This window comes from Manacus candei, unplaced genomic scaffold, assembly GCF_025592945.1.
Source record: "Manacus candei isolate 608988 ecotype Guabito, Panama unplaced genomic scaffold, ASM2559294v1 h1tg000005l, whole genome shotgun sequence".
In the NCBI taxonomy this organism is placed as follows: domain Eukaryota; kingdom Metazoa; phylum Chordata; class Aves; order Passeriformes; family Pipridae; genus Manacus; species Manacus candei.
In genome coordinates this window covers 9240931-9260882 of record NW_026138053.1, presented here as the reverse complement: position 1 = coordinate 9260882, position 19952 = coordinate 9240931, and the positions used below count along the sequence as shown (strand labels likewise).

Below are 19952 nucleotides of genomic sequence, written 5' to 3'. Positions count from 1 at the left end.
CTCGGACACCGCACGGGCACGACTTGAATATATATAATTTTTTTTTCATATAAAATAAATAATAAACATTACTTAAACTGACCCAACGTGTTTTATGCAAAATAATTTCCCTTATAATTAGCCCCGAACGCCGACCCAAAGCGTACCAATTGCGGCTGGGAATCCCGCAGCGTCGAGATGCGGAGCCGAAGTCAGGCCGAGAAAAATGTATATATTTAGGGAAACATCACGGCGCGGTTGAGGGAGCCTCGGATCTGCAGGGGAAGGTTTGATTTTGGAAGAATCGGTGTGATGTTGGCCCCGCCGCGGCGGCTGCTCCGGTAACAAGCAGGGCCGGTGGCTTTCGCTGCGCGGCCGCGCAAAGCACATCCCGAGCGGCGGGAGATTCCTTGGGAAACCCGCCCGCACCGCCCCGCGCCGCGACCTGCGGAACCCAAACCTCCGCCGGGATGGAGAACCGGAGCTCCGCGGCCGCGCCCCGCGCTGTTCTCCCCCCTCCGCCGTTCTCCGCGGCCGCGCATCCCGTCCTGCGAGCGGGGGGTCACAGAGGAGCCGCTCACACAGAGACGGGCAGAGCATTTTAAAAATTTATTTACAAAGTTGTGTACAACACGAAGGGATAACATTTAGAATACATATATTCATTCATATATAAACAGACTTCTATAATAGAATGACAGCGTTTTTCCTCCTTTTTTTTTTCTCCAAAATTCTCTCTCTCTTTTTTTTTTTATGTTCGTTCGTTTAATACTTAAAATTTCCCCTGTTTATTTTTTTGTACAATTTCGTTTTCTCGTTTGTTCGTTTATTTCGGATAAAACCGCTCGGAGCGCCGGAACCTTCAAAAAAAGTGAAAGTTCGCAGCTCCTTAATCGCGACCGTCATTTCGCCTCTTTAGAAAAATAAAAACCCCGAAAGCAACGTCAGTGATTTTTGATACAAATATGTACAAGCGGCGGTGGCCGGTGCCCGCTGCCGCCCCGAGCCCCAGCGGCCGCGGAGCCCCGAGGGGGCGGCCGGAGCCCTCCGGGGCGATGCCCGGGGCTACCGCCCGGGGCTACTGCGCCGGCCACTTGGCCTGCACGGCGGCGGCGGGGGCTGCGGGCTGCAGGAACTGCCCCGCGATGATGTTGGTAGGCACGCTGAGGATGGGGGCGATGGCCGCGGTGGTCCTGGCCAGCGCCAGCGGCTGGTGGGCCATCAGGGCCGACTGCACGGTGACGGGCGGCCGCAGGAAAGTCTGTGCGCTGGCGGCCGAGCTGGCGGCCGGGACGCCGATGATGTTCTCGATGCTGAAGGACGGGCGGCTGCTGGGCTCCGACTTGACGATGGAGCCGGCGGCGCCCAGGCTGTTGAGCTGCAGCTGGAGGCTGGGGCTGAGCTGGGAGTTGAAGGCTTTGCGGCTGAGCTCGCTGGACGGCAGCAGCGGCACGGCGGGCGGCAGCATGGGCCCCACCGGAGGGATGTAGGGGTACTGCAGCGCGGCCGCGGCCGCCGCGGGGTGCGTGTAGGCGCCGGGGTGCAGCCCGTAGGGGCGGCCATAGGGGCCAGCCAGGCCGTAGGCACCGAAGCCCTGCATCATGAGAGCCGTCTGGTCCCGCAGGTGTTCCTGCTGGTGCCTCTTGAAGCGCTTCCTGCGGCGGAGGAAGCTGCCGTTGTCGAACATGTCCTCGGACTGCGGGTCCAGCGTCCAGTAGTTGCCCTTGCCCGGGTTGCCGGGCTCCCGGGGGATCTTGACGAAGCAGTCGTTGAGTGAGAGGTTGTGGCGGATGCTGTTCTGCCAGGCGGGGAACTTCTCCCGGTAGTAGGGGAAGCGATTGCTGATGAACTCGCAGATGCCGCTGAGCGTCAGCTTCTTCTGCGGGCTCTGTAGGATGGCCATGGTGATGAGGGCGATGTACGAGTAGGGCGGCTTCACCAGGCTGCTCTTGGGCTTGCTCTGCCCCGCCGCCCCGCCGCCGCCGCCGCTCGCCCCCTCCTCGCCGCCCCCCTTGCCGCCCTCGGCCGCGCCGCCGGGGGCCGCCCCGGCCGGGCTCCCGCTGCCGCTGCTGCCGCTCTCCGCGCCCGCGCCCGGCTCCGCGGGCAGCGCCAGCTCCGCCGCTTCGTCCAGCGGCAGGCGCGGCAGGGCGGCGGGGCTGCCGGCCTCGCCCTCGCTGTCCTTGCCCGGCCCGTCGTCGCCCTCGCCCACCACGTCGATATCCACATCCTCGGCCGCCGGGACGGCGGGGCCGGACATGTCGCTGGCGCTGCCGCCGCCCGACAGGGTCATCCCCGCTCGGCGGGGCGGCGGCGGCGGGGCCTCCCGACCGCACCGGGGTCCCCCCGCGCCCCGCTCCCGCCGCGGCTTCGACCGGCCCCGGGGGCTACACCCGAGCGGGCATGGGGCCGTCCCCGCGGGGCATGGGGCGGCCGCGCCCGCCGCTCTCCCGTGCGCGGGGCTGCGCTGGCCGCCGGGTCACCTCCCGCCGCCGGGCATCGGGGCTCAGGCGGCCGCTCCGCTGGGTCCCGCCCGCCGCGCTGCGCGCCCGCCGCGCATGGGGCCGCTCCGCGGGCCGCCGCCGCTCCACCGCTCCGCTCCGCGGCCGCGCCGCGCACCGCTCCGCCGCCCTCCGCGCTGGATGGATGGGGGTTTTTTTTCCTTCCCTCTTTCCTCCTCTCCTCTGGGTTGTTTTTTTTTTGCTGGTTGTTTTTTTTTTCCCCCCCTCGGCGGAGGGAGGGGACGGAGCTCCCGGCGGCCGGGCGGGGCGGGGGCAGGAGGCCGGGGGTCGCGGGGCCTCGCTCGCCACTTTGGCAGCGCGGCGGTCCCGACTGCCTGATAGATTACTTTCCCGTTAAAGATATACTCGGAGGCGGCTCCACGTGACCGCCTGACGTCAGGCGCCCCGCTGTGAAGTCATGCAAAACTCGAGTTGTTTCATGGACTGTCAACAAAGACCAGCGGCGGCTCCGCTCCGCCCGCCCCGACGGCCCCCGACGGCACCGGGACCCTCCGGCCCCCGCGGACGAGTTGCCGCACCGGGGGCTCGTCGCCGCCTCCGCCGCTCTCGGTGCGCCGGGCCCGGAGCCGCCGCTCTCGGTGCGCTCGGCAGCGCAGGCTCGGCGGATGCGCCGCCGTCACAGCGCTTAAAAGCACCAAGTTTGGGCTCCGAAACCACTTTTCTGTGGTTTTCTAATTTTTTTTATTTTTTTTTTTTTTCTAGCAGCACACCACCAGCTGGGAACGGAAGATCAGAGAATGGCTATTGATTAATCTATTAGCTTAGTTGCAGAGAGAAATAAAAAAGACGTAAAATAACAAAGGGAAACTATAAATAAAGACCCCTTTAGCCGGTTTCTTTTTTTTTTCTTTTTTTTCTTTTTTTTTTTTTTTATTTTTATTTTCCTTTTTTTTCTTTCTTTTTTTTTTTTTTTTTTTTTTTTTTTTTTTTTTTCCAGAGGTATTAACGACTTAATCATTGCGGGCCTTAGCGTAAGAAAAAGTAGGAAATGAGGGAGTGTGTGTGAATGTGAGGACCGTATTGCCGCGGCCCCAGGTAAGCCCCGGCCCGGGGAGAGGCGCCCGGCGGGGCGGGAGGGGGCTCGGCCACCCACCCCTGCCCCGGTGCGGGACCCCCCGCCCGGGCCCTCGGCCACGGGTGGATCACGGTGTTTGACTTTTTAATCCGTCCCGCCGAACCTTTTGCTCTTGTAGTTCTCCCACGTGCTGTCCGATTTCGGTGAATGCGATTAAATTAGAAAAATGTCCCGGGAGCGAACGATTTCCTACGAGCGGTGCTGTCTTAGGGAAGGCAATTCCCTCCCTTCCCCCAAAATCCATCGGAGTCTCGCTAAGGTCGATGTCCCGGCCTCTCCCAGAGCCTCGACGGATCGCTGCGGGCGGGCCCGACCCCGCAGAAGGGGCCGCGGGGAGGATGGGGGGGACTTTCAGACTGGTTTCCCCCTGCGCTCCGTTTTTCCGCGTTTCCCAGTGGATCTCCGCGCCCCGTGGACCATGACCCTGGGCTCCGCACCCGCGCACCGCCCTCTCACACACACACGGACTCACATACCCACAGCAGCACTCGCACACTCCCGTTATGTGTCCCCCCCGTCTCACCGCAAAGGCTCTCCCAGGGAAAAAGGAGAAAACCCCCCAACTCCGCAGCCCCCCGTTCCATTTGTTGCGCTGTTCTTCGACACAATAAAAGTCAAATTAATTGATTCATACCATTAATTACGGTGCTTAGCGTGAAAAGAAACGTTTCCCCTCGATTAGGGCTCTATTGTGCTAATCCCGTGTTCAATCACGGCTGCCGGCTGAGCGGGGCCGCCCCGCTCCGCGCCTTTCCGCGCCCCTCCGCGGGCGCTGTTGCGGCTCCAGGCCTTCATCTGGTGAAGCTTAGGGCAGTATTTTGGAGCCCACCCCGTTAGAAAGTATTTAGGAGCCCATCCAGCCGGAGTGGGGAGGGAGAAAATCTTTTCTAAAAATCGGGAAAGTTTTCCCCAAATATCTCGGGAGCGCCCTAACCCATCGAAGTTCAAGGGCTGAAGGGGAGCGGGAGCAGGAACTGCGTCCTGCAAAGCGATAAAATAATTAAAGCAGCTTCTGTGGAGGTGGAAACCCACAATAATGACACGGCCAGAAATAGAAAGTGGGCGCCCATATAGACAGATAGATTTAGCAACAGGAGAAAAACAAACTGTATCGTCTGGATCGATACGGAGTCAAATAGAGACACGGCAGAGCAGCGTGGAAAGGGAGGATGGAATAAGTTATGATAGAGACGGAGAAATTAATTACAACTCAATTTGATTCTAATATGGCAAAGCAAGATACTGACTGCGAAGCGAGTTAAAAATAAATCCAGAGGCTGAGCCTCGGGGGTGGGGGGGATTGAGGAGGAAAGGCAGGGCTGGGGCAATTTCTGCTTCTGTAATCGTTTTAAAGGAAGGAGAAACCAAAGGTGTCCCCTTTCAGCTCCTTAAGCCTATTACTTTCACTAATGAGTTATATAAATCGTTGACCTGACCTGGATTAAACCAGCATTGTCGTTCGGTACAAACGTGCGGGGGTAAAGGGGCTCGCAGGAGAGGGGCCGCGGGTGAGAAATCCCTGTAAAATAAACATATCCAAGGGGAGGGACACGACAGGGACACACAGACATCCCCCAACCGGGGTTGGGACCGGGGACGGGGTCGGTGCTGGTCGAGTGGCGGCGCCTGGACCCCCCCTCCAGCCAGCCTTTTCGCTAAAGATGCAGATTATCGTATATATATCTTTTTCTCCCCTATTTTTTTTAGGCCTCTATCTGGACAGGTTTGATTTCCTTTTTTCTTTTCTTTTCTTTTTTTCTTTCTTTTTTTTTTTTTTTTTAATTGTAATAAATCGCCCGCAAACCCGGCAGATCTCAGTGTAAAACGAAATTGGTCATGTTTCCAAAACGGCTTCGGATTTATTTGTATTGAAAATGTATAAACATTCATTCCGTAAAAGGCAACACGTTTAATTAACGATGAGAGAGCAGTTAGGGGCAGAAAGCTAGTAAAATTGTGTGATAAATTTATGGCATTGTTAGCGTGCTTTTAATTATGGCTATTATGTTAATTATTTCACATTAGCATGGAGTTATCAGCAGCATGTCAGATTTAATCAAAACGAGCCTTTCTCTCGAAAATTGTGCTTTTCATTCGCCGCGAGGAGAACGGGGGGTCCCGAGACGAAGTCGCTCCCCCCCCCCTTCTTTATTTATTTAAAAATAAATAAATGAAGGCTTTTAAAAAGAGACTTCCCATTGAAAAGAGTGGCTGGACGTGATCCGGGCTGGTGCAGGCGGCAGATCCCTTTAGGCTACAGCGAGCAGCGCAGGGAGACTGAGGAGAGAAGCGACGCTCTTGTTTTTTAGGAATTCACCATTTTCACCCCCTCCGGAGAAGGCATTTTATCATTTTGGATCATTCTGTCAAACAATATGATGTTGCTCATTTTTATCTGTCCCGTTTTACAAAGCCCCCGTTCACACTGCTGGCCAGGACAACGCGCCTCAGTACAAAAGAATAAAAGAGACAAGCCGGGAGGATATGGGATCGCTGCATGGATCAAAAAGGAGGGAAGAGGAGGAGGTGTGTGAGTGTGAGTGTGTGTGCGTGTGTGTGCGCGGAGGGGCTCGCAGCGGGCCGGGACCCTCTCCCTGCTCGGCGCTGCGGGGCTGCTCCCGCACACGCTCTGCAGCCCCCGCGACCGCCCCCCGGCCGGGCCGGTGATGCCGGGGGAGGCGACCCGCCGCTCCCCCAGGCGCTTCCGAGCTCAAATAAAAATAATTAAAAATATATAAATGCAAAAGAAAATTAAAATCACCGGTTGGACAGCGGCGGAGTTTTGGGGGGCTCCGTCCGCGCCGAGGCGCGGAGCTGCCCCCGCCCCGCCGGCAGCCCCGCGCCCGCGGAGATCTGCGGGGATCGCTCCGCACCGCCCCGCGTAGCCCGCCCGGCCCTACCCGCGCCCCCTCCTCCGGCCGGCCCCACTCCCCCTTCCCCACGGGAGCGGGGGGCTGCGACCACGGCAGCTGCTGGCTTATTTTTAGAGCATTTCCATTCCTCCGGTTAATTTTAGATCGATCCATTATTTAGCCCCAGTTCGCCTTTAGGGAAACCCAAGCTGGGGGCGGCCGGCGCTCCGCGGCCGCGGGACTTTCCGCCGTGCGGGGGAAAGAGAACTTCGGGGACCCCCCCGAGCCCTCTGGGCTGCCGCAGGGACGAGGCGCCGTTCCCCGCGGAACCCGCGCTGCTCCCCATCCCCGCGGCCCCCCGCGCTGTTTGCTCGCTGCCCTTCCCGCTGAGCTCGCATTTCATCCAGGCGCAGATTTTCCACGTTCCGAGGCCTTTCCTCCTGGGAGAGACACCCCCAAATACACACAGGCCCCCCTCCCCCGCGCCCCTCCGAGCCAGGCGGAGACGCCGGGGCTGCCCCGCGGTCCCGGTCCCGCTCCCCGCCCGGCCCCGGGGGACCGCGGGCGGGCGAGGGGAGGCACAAACCACCTCCCCTGGCCCCCCCCCCAGGGATGCGGTTGTCTATGCGGGTATATGTGCCCGCACACTCTCCCTCTGGGCAGCCCTCGCCGTCGGGGTCGGACAGCGCTGCAGCCCCGCACTGTGTCTGTCCTCCCACCGCCCCTACGGTTTCACCCCGAGCTTCTCCCCGCTCCGGATCTAAACACCAGCCAAACACCGTGTTTATGGAACAACACGAATCGCCTCGAATTTGGAGTTAATTTTGCTGTAGGTGCGTCTCGGCCCTGGTCATTGCCTCCTCGCTCCTGCCTCTCCCCTGGGAGCCGGGAGGGTGCAGGTGGAGAGGCACAGCGGTGCTGGCTCCGCTCGGCTCGCAGGGAAACATCCCCGTGTTGGACACAGGCAGGAAAACATCCCGGGGAGCTGGCAAAAGTAGGTGGCAGCGTTCAGGTGTCCCCATGAGGAATTCTCTTGGGACTCACAAAACAAAATCAAAATGGTCAGAAGAGTGGAGCCTGGTACAGCTCAGAGATTCGGGTGCTTTACAAAGCAGGGAGAGAGCAAAATTAACCAAATAAGGTAAAATACAGAATTACTATTGGGCAAATTGGGGTGTGTGAGCAAAGGAGTTCTGCTGCCTTTTGGGCAAGACGACTGCAAAGTTAGCTGAGACCTGATTTGAAAAAAAAACCAACCCAAAGCATATGGCAACTGTTCAATCAAAATTCGTTTATTCTTCAGATTTTCATTTTGCAAATCCCCACTCTAAATAAATGGATATTTATCCCCAATTTCACCTGCAAGCACCTGCACCCACTCTGCAGTCCCATGCAGCCCTGGCATCCAGCAGTGTTGATTCCTGGAAGGACCCTGCTCATGTCTCCAGTCATCCCATAAAAATGGCTAAAACTCATCCTCTAAACATCCTGCCACATCCCTGTCCCTCCTATTTCGTGAGGCATAATAAATACATAGGAACAAAAAGCAGATGCAAAAAATCCTTTAAATTTGATTTATTTGAATTCCTGGAGGAATGGGATGGACACAAAAGGGTGACCCTGGCCCAGGTTCTGGGGTGCTCTGGTGGGAGGCACATGGATGTGACATGGACACCCTCCAGCTCACGCTCCAGGGAATGGCTGGTCAGGGAAGGGATGTGCTTGGGCCATCTCGCTTCTTCAAAACCTGCAGATTCCTCCATGTATGGATGGAGAGGGGACACTCAGTGGGTTCCGGAAGGAATATTCATTTTATATGAAAAGGCCTTTAATTGTCTGAATAAATCAGCATGATGTAGTTTTTTTCCCCTCCATCTATGCATGGCTCAAAGGGATGGTGCAGGTGGTGCTATGGGGCAAACATGGGGACATGCCTCAAAAAGGGGGAATGCAACCCAAAAAGAAGGGACACCACTCAAGATGAGGATCCACTGAGAGGCAGCAGTGGCATCTCGTTTCAAATCGCTGCCCTGTGTGTTTTTACACCGACTTCGCAGGTAGGCAGAAGGTGTGAGGAAGGCACAGCAGGTTTTTTTTTTCTCAGTTATTCCCCTTGCCATTGAGATGCAAATGAAGAAGCTAAGAGGATTTCCAGGGATGTGAGGGAAATCCCTTTGCTGAAAGCAGCACGGCTGGGAGCCCTCAGTGTGCTGGGCCAGTCCCCTTCCCAGTGTGGAGCAAACATAGTTCTTAACTCACAGACACTCCCGTGAGATTTCCCACATCGTGGGATCCTCGAGCTGATCCAGAATTTAATTTTATTAATCAGCACAGCCAGGGTGTTGGTGGGAGCCGGCTCCCCCTCCACGGGCTCTCCTGCTTCCCAAGGCTTCATTTGTTTGTTTTTTCCAGGATAGTTTTGTGAGCCTTTCCTCTGTCTCGTGTACAACACCCTGGATTCCCTTTACTGAGCAGGGAAAGACAAGCACTGAGTTATCGCTGTTGTTAATAAAACTACTCTGCTAATATTTTTCCCCAACACATGGAATATTATTGATGGATCAGGGCTGGAGCCCCTCCAGAGGCACAGGGCCCATGTATCACCCCAGCTCCACGTGCACCCTCCAAATGGGGCCTTGGTGGGGCGTAAGTGGTGCACAGGCCTTTTATGGGCCTTCTGCAGAATGGTGAATTTTACCCAAAATGCAGGTTAAAACCCATGTTAGGTATTAATGTAATCAGGTCCATAATCTCTCTATCAAAAACTCCCCAAGCACCTCTTCACCTCCTAAACCAGGTAGCTCCTTGACTGGAGAGTGCTGTAACATATTTTAGGGGACTCCTTGCTTATATTTGGTAAAGAAATTATGCATTGCTGAGCATCTTCAAGTCCTGGTTTAGGGCAGAGCAAGGGGAGTCACCGAAAGGCCATCCTGACCTGCCACATATCTGTGCCAGTCCAACATTTTCTCCTTCCAACATTCTAAACACAGAATTGTGTTATCACAATTTTCCTGTGAAAGGTGAGTGATTCCACAAACTTCTTAGAAGCAGAACTGCCAGTATCAGTCTGCTTTTTTTTTAACCTCCAAAATCTAATTTTTTCAGACCAAAATACAGATATATATTTAATTTTTTTGGGCAACACTGACCCCTTCCATCAGAGCTGCTGCTGTTCCCCACAAAGCTCTGTCAGTTTGCCCATTAGGATATTTCTGTGAATTCCATTTAGATACTTCACCTTATTAGAGGCATTTTATTAAACATTTTATTAAAGTCTTTTAATGCCTTCCAGGGCATGTTGTAAAACCCTACTGATTTCAGAAGCTTCTTTGAGGGATCACAGGCAGCACAGAGCCCAGCTCATGTCTAGGACAGAATGGATAAAATCAGAGAGGGTTTTCATTTTGACAAAAATCTTTAAAGGATGGTATTTCCTATTGAAAGGGGGGGATGTGAAAAGCAGTATTTATTCTTTAAACCACATCAGTATTATTTTTTTGTTGTTTTTCATGCTTTTGACCAGATAAGAGAGATTTCCAAGAGGAATTCCAGCTAAGGAGGCAATGAAACAGTGTATTGAGCTGGTCAGGCAGTATTTACAGTCTGTAAATAAAGCTTATTTAGGGGCTCTTGTTAAAATATTCCATGATAGATGAGTTCACAGGCATTTTAAACTGGATTCTAAGCAACTGGGCAGAGAGAAAATATGTCTGTGGGACTGTGAAACATTTATCTGTGCAGAAGGAGAGGGGGAAAAAAAACCCAGGAATGATCTATCATAAGGGAGGAAAGCTGCACCTCAGCATTTGCCAAAATGTCTTAATTGCTTTGTAAACTCATCTAAATAAATAAAATGTGGAAGGCTGTCACAGCTCTCTGCTAAGGCACGGAGATAAAAATTCTATTCCTGCCCAGGGCTGGGCTTATTCCTGTTTTGGGACTGTCTACTGCTAGTGCAGTAGTTTAGGAAGTTGTCACAGGGCTTGGAGCAGGTCATGGAGGTGTGGAGTGATCCCTGCACCAGCCCTTGGCCATAGACAGGAGCCACTTGGGCATCTTTTGGCTCCACTGGAAACTCACACCCCTTGTGGCTCCTCTATACTCAGTTATTTTACTGCTGCCTGCATGTTCTACTGGTGAAAATGGCTCTGTGATACTTGTAGATCCTTCCCTTTGAGGACTTGCACAGCACAGGTGTGAGAGGGCTCCTTCTCGTTCCTTGGGTTTGTTTAAATTTTCCAGTTTGTGGTTTACCTCCTCAGAATCCAAATGAGATCATCGCTCAGGGCACATGGACATTCTCATCAATCTCATGATTCTTGTGATAGAAATGATCCTCCCCCTCTGCCCCCTCAGGTGAGACCCCACCTGCAGAGCTGCCTCAGCTCTGGGGAACAATATCAGAAGGACATGGATGAGTCTGGAGGAGGCCACGGAGATGCTCTGAGGGCTGGAGTCCCTCTGCTCTGGAGACAGGCTGGGAGAGCTGGGGGTGTTCACCTGGAGATGAGAAGGCTCCAGGGAGACCTTAGAGCCCCTTCCAGTGCCTAAAGGCTCATAGCATTTAAATCATATAAATTAATGGGACTTAAATATGTGCTTCAGGTTGACAATATCCTAATGCTGAACTAGAGTTTCATTTTCCAGATAAGTCTTGTTGAAATTTGTAAGGTAAATATTTGTCTTCATATATACGAAATATCTTCCTTCCTTCCTTTCTCCTGATAGATTTTACCATTTTATTTTTGTTTCTAGTGCACCTCGACGTGGAGCAATGGTCATTCCTGCTCTGGAGCCTCAGCACACGCAGCTCCTGAGTGACTCCAGTGGCTGTTGAGGTGCTGGTTGGTGTTAACACACTCTGCTCACGGAGAGGAGGAGGCTCATGGCTGAGACAGTCATACTATCCTGCTGCTTTGGCTTTTATTAACTAATTAATTTGGCTCCTAATAACTAATGGCCCAGTTCTGCACTCCTCATGCATGCAGAAAAGGACATTTTCTCATAAAGCTGTGCTGGATCTCAAACAACTTTACTCCTGTCTTGCTTCCACTGCAGTAATTATTTGCATGAGTTTTTCCTCAAGTTGGGAAGGATTTTTCAGGCTGTAGCTGTGGGCAGGACATATGTCCAGCATAGCTATAGCAAACATGTCTTGCATGATTTACATGTTTCTTATGTGTGTGAAATGTAATATACTTGTATGTTTTGGAGCCATGTATTTAGATATGATCTCAGATAAATATGTTCATATCATATAGCACTGAGATACTTATTTTTGCTTAGGACTGCTTGCATCAAGGACTTCTTTCTGTGCTTGGTAGGGTCAGTAGCAGCCTTGTTATTGGATTCACTGGATCATTATTAGGTCCAAATTTTCCCTTCAAATTCAGTCGTCTGTTTGAAATAAAAACATGTAAACAACGCAACCATTATATTTAAGGCAAATATTAGCGTTAAATATGGATCCAATGGCAAAAAGATTTATGCCTGCCTGTACAAGACCCGATAATCCCTTGAAAGAGGAACAATGTTATATTTTCTATCTCTCTCTGACACTTCAGTGGCCAGTCACCAGGGTCTTATTCCTTCGCAGAATGACGTGGAACAGGTTGAGCTGCAGCTCTTGCCCAGGTGAATCATGCTTCTCGTCATGAAAAACTTCATGCAACTCTCTGGCAGAATTACCTGGACAGAAATCTCTCCTTTAATTTACGTTTCTCTCACACTGCTTCCCTGAATTCCTGAAGCTGAGAAAGAGGAAGAGGCTGGAAGAGGAACGTCCTGATTCCGAGCAAGGTACGAATCTGAAAACGGACAAGTTAATTCTTCTTAAGTTTCCTAATTCAGGAAGATAAATTAAATAAATAAATGCTAATATAGAAGTAAAAAACACACAGTGCCTGACAGGAGAGCAGCATTTTAATGGCATAACTCGTGAACAATCTTGCCGAAAGGTCTCTGTGCTTGCTGCCTGTTAGTGCCTGACTGTGCTTCTGTGCTCCAGCGTTTGCTCCTGTTTTCTTCTGCTGAAGTTTATAGATCCAACTTTAAAAAAAGGGGGAGTGTTTCCATAACTGCAGTAAATTCCCCTCCAGCCCCGTGCCTTGCTGTTTAACAGGAATCAGATGAGAGCTTCATATTTAGTTTAATAAACCGTAATTTCTGCCAAAGGTAACTGTCACCTTCTGTTTCATTCTGCACGTTTATTTTTCAAGCACCAGAGCTGACCTCCGAACTCAATCTGCACTTGCCTATTGATGCATAAATATCTGTAATATCACAGTAAATTAAATTCAGTTTTAAAGGGTTTCTATTTAACAATCTGTCAGAACTTTCACAGCGTTTGATTTCTAGTTTCCTCTGTCCACTGACAGGTTTATCTCAGTATGGCTTGATTAATGAAACCTTTTATTTGGAGTAAGCACACCTATTATTACCATAATCTCTTAATGCTTGCTTAGGCAACATTGTACTCTGACAGCAGGGCTCCAAAAACTTCCAACCCCTTCACTCCTGGCAGCAGGATTTGGGGGCTGGATAAGGGACACCAGTGTCTTGCCCTACACTCTTGAGGGTGCTTCAAAATCAAGTAGTTTCCCAGTTTAGCAGTTTTGGAAATGTATTTTCACATAAACTGGTGTTAAACATGCCTTATTACAAAGTATTTTCACCTAAGATTAACAACTGTACATTTAATTTGTGGTTAGTCTTTCCTAAGGAGGAAATGGGTGTTCTCAAAATCAGTTCTTAAGGAGGATTTGTTGAATTTGGGGGAAAAGAATATAGCATAGCCTAGAAAAGTTCGTATAGATTTGGATATCAGAGCTGTTGTATTCTATTGCCTGGTTTTCCTATCATAGGCCCTGAGAAAATCACTTGATGCCTCCATGCTCTAATCCCACCCGTCTGTACTGTAATCCCATCTCACTGATGGTGTAATAGAGCAAACAGAGTTACATCACACAAGTGGCAGAGTGAAACCGCTCCAGATGAGAGACAGACAGGGCAGAATATTCCAAATTTTCTCTGTTGAGTGGGAATAATGCTCATTTACTGCACAGGAGGAAATTGAATTCCTGATTCCCCCACATTGCTGCTGTGTCTGTGGATGGCTCTGCAGCAGCGACTGGGATGAAAAATGAGGTGCCTTGATGCCCTTACTTGATGCAGGACAGAAGCAAGGAAATAACCAGCAAGTTGCATCCCTGGATTAGGAAAAGATGTGATTTTCATCCCTGAGAGAGCTTTACTTTTAGACAAGTTAAGGAGAGCTGCAACTTTCCCAGGGTTTCCTGAGGATTTTGCTCCTTCCCAGCTTGTACAGGTGGAGGGTGAACTTAGAGCCCCATGGAGAGCAAGGGGAGCTCTGACACTGACTTGGGAGTTTGATTCCATTCTTATTCTTGTTTACAGCTGGGTTTACTTGGGCTTTTTCCAAGTTACTCCTCACTGGAAGTTCTTAGTTATAACCCGGTTGTCAGACTCTGTCAGGTTCTGAAAGTGAAGACCTCATGTCTCAGCCTGAGCACCTAAAGAGATTGAATAACTGGGGTAGGCTCTGATGTTTGGGTTGTCTCCAACTTTCCAGGAACACTGTTTGATTTTAGCTCTTCAGGACTTCCAAGAGACTGTCTAATTGAAATCCACACCCCACTGAATTTTGGGACGAAGTTCCCACCAGCATCAGTAAAATTGAGATTGCTGAGCATGCCAACACAAGGTCACACGTGGAAAATGTCACATGTGATATGTCACTTCAAACGATCACAAATACCTTTTGTGCAGATATATCAAGAACTTGCATGCCAGCATCATTGAAGATCAGAACGATTTTTAAGGTGATTTGTGCACTTGTTTCTTCAGGAAGAAAATATTCCAAGAATTTTATTGCATTAAGACATTAATCAGCATCGGGGAATATATATTCTCATTTCTGCATTAAGACCCAGAGAGGCCCTGTCATTCCTCAAAAAACAATTTACAAATGAGGATTATATCTGTCAGTGTGCACATACAGAGAGAACACACAAAAGCACATACAGCCCTTTGCACGTATATACTCAATCACAGAATATTTTCGCGGTATAAAAAAGTGGAGAAATTCATTAGAAGCAAATTGTGTATTTTCCATCAATAAATGCAATATGGTTTGGTGGCCCTGCACACAGCGAGTCTTTCTGCAGCACCAGGAGCTACACTTTCAATAGACAAATGCTTCAGATTGTCATAAAAGTGTTTATTTGCTCCAAAGTACAGACTCTGCTTGTGCAATCCTCCTTGTGGAATTATTATAATTCTCTGACACGTCGCAGACTTTTTTGGGTTATTTCACACTCTGCTTTTTAACCTTCAACAACAAATATTGTTGTATCATGAAGACAGCAAATCCAAACAATTACATATGTAGTCCAAAGGCATACACAAGAAAATCAATATTTGACATCTTTGCAACTCCCTCCTTGGAGCAGCGCTCAATAGCTCTTATTCATTATACACTTATATCTCTTTCACATTCGCCTTTGTCACCAGAAACCCATTTTTTTTTCTCCTTTGACTTCCACATAACTTCTTTGCCCTGTACTTTTACAGATGCCTTCTGGCTATAAATACTAATGAAATCTCTTTGCTTAATTCAATTTTGCTGGTACACTTACAGTTATGACCTAACTTTCCCACGAGAGAGACTGATTGAACATTCCAATACCTTATGGATGGGAGCAAACACTCCACAGAACTGGACTGACAATTTCCATAATTATAGAATTCACAGCCTAATGACCTTAAAAAACAATAAAAAGATCTCTTGTTAATTCCATTTCTGTTACTGACATTCAAGATATTTCATTTTTCACAGGACAACAAATTTACTTTTTATTTTCAAAAGAGCAGTCTATCCTTTTACCCTAGATTAAATTTTCTGAATATTGAAGGATTTCATTGAATATTTAGCATTTCTTTGTCTTTTAAAAGTTAGAATATTTATGATCCTTAGAATGCTCCTGACTGATTTATAGCAATCAATTATAAGAGTGCGTTTTCAAATAGCCCTTTTAAAAATGAAGAATAGAATAATTAAAAAGATCAGAAGTCCTCCCTTGCATATAATTATTTCATTATTTCATTACAGTGCAGAAATTGTTTTTGCTGACTGCGAACAATTTTAATTGAGCCAAAGCTGTATTAATATACGATAGCAAGCAGTTCTTCCTAAGAAATAAGATCACTAATTGCCTAAATTTTTATTCAGCACAGTGAGCCTTAAAAGCCACATTGTAATATAACCCTAATCAGTAGGTACAGAGGATCCTTTTTGCCATGGTGGAGACATTCCCAAAGCATAACCTTGCAGCTCATTTATTCCTTCAACAGGCTTATTGCTGCATGAAACATTTGTTTGGGTGCTGATTTGTGGCAGGCTGAGAGCAGAGGGCTTTGTGCCAGCCTGGCCCTGCTCCAACAAGGCTGACTGTGCCATCTATGCCCACCTTGTCCCCGTGTTTTGGTGGGAACACCACCATGGGTACCCACAAAACTTCCCTACGCTGCTTTTGTTCCTCACATTCCATTGCCTGGCTCTCTCCAGCTGCTCCAGGGTTTCTATCAGTGCAATGGTGAGAAAGAGAAACCACCTGGGAGAATTTAAAAGCAGGAGCCTGATTTTGGCACCTTAACCACCATGTGGGTGAAGTCTTTCCTTACTATAAGGATTTGGAGAGCTTTCGCTGTTGCTGAAAGGTCTAAACTGTACATACCCCACCCTGGGTCTGCATCCCCAGCTTTCCAAGGATGTTTGCTACAGGCTGGGTTTTGGGTGGGCTTGCTTTGACCAGGAGACCTGTTCTCAGTCTGCCCATGCTGCTGTTTGACCTCTGTGCTGGATGGACACCCCGAGGTTGGTGTCTACCTAACAAACCCGAGGCAGCTCCAGGCACTGGGAGGAAACTCCAGAGGAACAGATGGAGTGCTGTGCACTTCAATTGGGATGTAAATATACTTCACTGCCACTGGTGCCACCTCTCTGCACGGAAGGATTTGGCTTGCCCTGAGGACTTTCCCTATCACCTTCCAAAAACCACCCCTGTGCTAGCTGGACTGAAACCCCTTTGGCCCTGTGGGATGTGCCAAATTATTGTCAGCTTTGCAAACACACACTGGTCCCTTGGCCATGACGGTCCTTCCTGGTGCTTCCCACAAGGACTTGCAGGAAGGGGGTTTGGGCTGTCCCTGGCAGGGGCTCTATAGGAGGGTGTAGGGGCATGGCTATAGGGGCAAGGCTACAGGGGTAAGAGCTGTTCCTTTTTCCCAAGCCCTCCCCATCCTCTGAGGTGTAATATTCCAGTGTGCCAGGTAATCCGTTGTTGTGTTCAGCTCCTAAGCTGAGCTCAACATCTCAGTTGATATAGACCAAGAAACACTTGGTGAGGTTGGCTCAGAGTCCTTTAACTTCACCTGAGACAGTTTTTTGGAAGGAAGCAAAGTCTTTTTAATAAATAATAACACCTTAGCCAGCGATGCAGGCAGATGGCTCGTGACAGCTCCTGCCTGAGGTCTCCGAGCTCCACAAGAGGAGCAAGCCCATGCCAGAGGCAGAGCAGTGCCTGGAAGTGCAGACGCGTTGTTATCAGAGAATGGTTACTGCAGGGGAAGTCTGGAGTTTGTCTGATGTCCACGTCCCTCCTGTCACAGCACAGTCCCTTCTGAGGTGCTGGGGGAAGTTGCAAATGGGGTTTGTGAATAAGGCTCTTTGTCAGTGCTTAGCTCTGACCCCCCTCCTCTCAAAGTTTGGATGAAGCCCATCCAAACAAGAAAAGTGGAAATTAAAGATAAAATCCTGGTCCAATGTATCAGCCTTAATATAGTGTCTGAATGGGTGAGGAAAGACTTATAATTACCTCCAAGTGGGGTTGGAATTTTCCTCCTGAGTTTGCAACTTTTCAGTCCCACTGTGAAGCCTTAAACTCAGTTTTGGTGCCAAATTAACATTGTTGCATTAAAGTAAGAACAGAGGAAGTCCCAGTACCAACAACAGCAGGCAGCACTCAGGCACAGCCGCAGTAAGGATTGCCTGGCAGCAGATGTGATGTATCCCTCTGCTATTCCATAGTGGCAGCCCTCAGGTACATGGTTATAATTCCTGTGAGAGGCAGGCTCTGGAGATGACAGACTGAATAGTTACAATCTATCATGAAAAATTTTCAAGGATGAGTTAATGATTTTGTGCAATTTCCAGACCAGTTAGCAGAAGCCTGGGAGCCTGGAAGCTGATGTTTCCCTGGGCTGCAGCTCACCAGGAACAAGTAACTGTTTTCTCCTCGTGCCTCAGTTTCCATATTATAAAATAAGTAAATATCCTGCCTTTCCTGTGAAATGATTTAAATCTATTTCAGAAAAGTGCTGTATAGGAAATACTTCAGAGCAGGAAAGGGGAGTTATAATCAACCCAACTTTTCCTGCAGTAAAACCAGTGCTAAAATTAGTCCTGAGTTAACCCTTTTGTTTTTACTGAACAGATGCATACTATGTTTGCCTGAAGGAGGTGGATGGTGTAAGACAGGGAATTTGCCTTTCTTTCTCAGTGACTTTGGTGTCTGATATCTGCTCAAGTGGATACACAGGTATTTACATTTGAAGTATCCCATTACAGATCCTATAACTCAGCACTGTTCCCTGCAGTGCAGGATGCAGCTAAAATTTAGTTTTGGCACCCAAATGAGATATACACAGTGATCCAAGCTATTGATGCTGTAAAACAGGCCACTTTGTGTCCTCTGGCACAGTTTGTGCACAGGACATGGTCACACAGACTGTCCCAGGGGACACTGCTTAATGTAGGATTGAACTGGGACTATCCTCTTCTGCCGGTGGAGGGGGGAAATATTGGAAACTCCTCCTGCTTGTTCTGCTGTTGTGTGCATGGTTTTTGAGCATGTGAAAAGGTCTTGCACCTTCCCAGGTGAACTCTGCCCTGCCGTGGGTTCCCTGGGGAAAGCCATTACAAACAACAACTCCACCAAGTTGGTTTCATTGAATCATGGAACGGTTTGGTTTGGAAGGGACCTTAAACCTCATCTCATTCAACAGCCTGCCATGGGCAGGGACACCTTCCACTAGACCAGGTTGCTCCAAGCTCCATCCAGCCTGGTCCTGACCACTTCCAGGGATGGGGCATCCTCCTCTGCAGAGGTCTGAAGCTTAGTTTCCCAGCCCATAAGAAACTGCTCACAGTCTGCTCTTCCAGATGTCAGCTGAAAAGCTAAAAAATTGAGAAAGATCCTAAGTGATTCCACAGTCCTCCTCACTGGAGCTGCTGATACCCTGTTCCCTGGGCACAACCCTGCAAGGCTGGTCCTTACAATGCTCCAGGACTCTGACAAGGAGAGGAGGCTCCAACTGTGCCCAGACACATTTCTGCAGCACTGACCCTTGGCTCACAGCTCTGTTCTTTGAAAACTTTGGCACTTTTACTATAGTGAGTCCTCTTGGTGCTTCCTCAGTGCCCACGGTAATCTCTAAGGGGTTTGTTCCCTCGCAGCCCCAGGACATCTGTGTTGGCAGCATGTGCTACAAAGGATTTTTGCTGCCATCTGTGTCCTTTGTGCCTGCTCACGGTTTGTCCCCCTGTGCCCAGCAAGATGGAAAAGGTTATTTGTCTTAAGAACATTTTCTCCTTCTCTCTCTTTGTTGTGCACCAGCATCAACAAGCAATTTGCTCTTTCTGGCATAATTCATTCATATTTGGGCCCTAATTGTCCCTCCCTATGCTGGCTGCTGCTTGCCTGGCTATTCCCAGCCTTTCCTTGGGGTGTTCCATCGAAGCAGGGTCAGCCTTTGGCTGCCAAGTGGTAGCTGTTGTGCTGCTCATGTCCTCCATGAGAACAGGGACTGCTCCCAGGGTGGTGCTCGGTGTGAGCTGGGATGGGGAGAGCTCCAAGGAAATTCTTTGGGGCAGTTTCAGGTGTTCCTGCCTCCAAGACAGCTGTGGTGCTGGGAGGCTGCCCAATTCCCAGCCCTCCAGTGGAGCCCCGTTCAGGATAGAGGAGATCTGACAAGACATGTGAGACTTGGCTGAGTTAAGAAGTGGAGACCATCCTCTGTGCTGCTCCAGCTAGGCTGCCATCAGTACCCAAAAAAGCACAGTTAAGGCTAAACTCATAAACTTAAACAAGACACAGCACAATCACTAATAAAACACCCAACCCAAGCCCTTCCCCCTTTCACCAGGGTGACATGAGGCTTAATTAGTTAGCACTTCAAGGTGCTTAGATAGTCCATTGATGGGAAATCATAACTTATCTCCATTGCATCCAAAATTTTGCAAGGGAGAGAAGACCTAGCAGGGGGGTCTCAATTCCTGGAAGTGATTCTGATAGCAGTTCTCCCTGGCTTTATATTCCAGAGGGACCATATTCCTGGTCCTGCCCTCACCTCCATCCCTGCAGTGGAGCTATTAGGAAGGGACTATATCCCTCAACACTGCCAAATATGCAGAGTTGCCTGACCTGGGTGCCTCTGGGAGGATTT

The 19952-nt window shown here is 49.8% G+C and overlaps 1 protein-coding gene across 1 annotated transcript; it reads right to left on the bottom strand.

Moving 5' to 3' along the window:
* Nucleotides 1-573: 573 nt before the first annotated feature.
* FOXD3 (forkhead box D3) lies at nt 574-2481 on the bottom strand. The gene has a single exon (XM_051798443.1). It carries the CDS (start codon nt 2267-2269, stop codon nt 1058-1060), a length of 1212 nt encoding a protein of 403 aa, XP_051654403.1. The 5' UTR covers nt 2270-2481; the 3' UTR covers nt 574-1057.
* Nucleotides 2482-19952: the final 17471 nt, after the last annotated feature.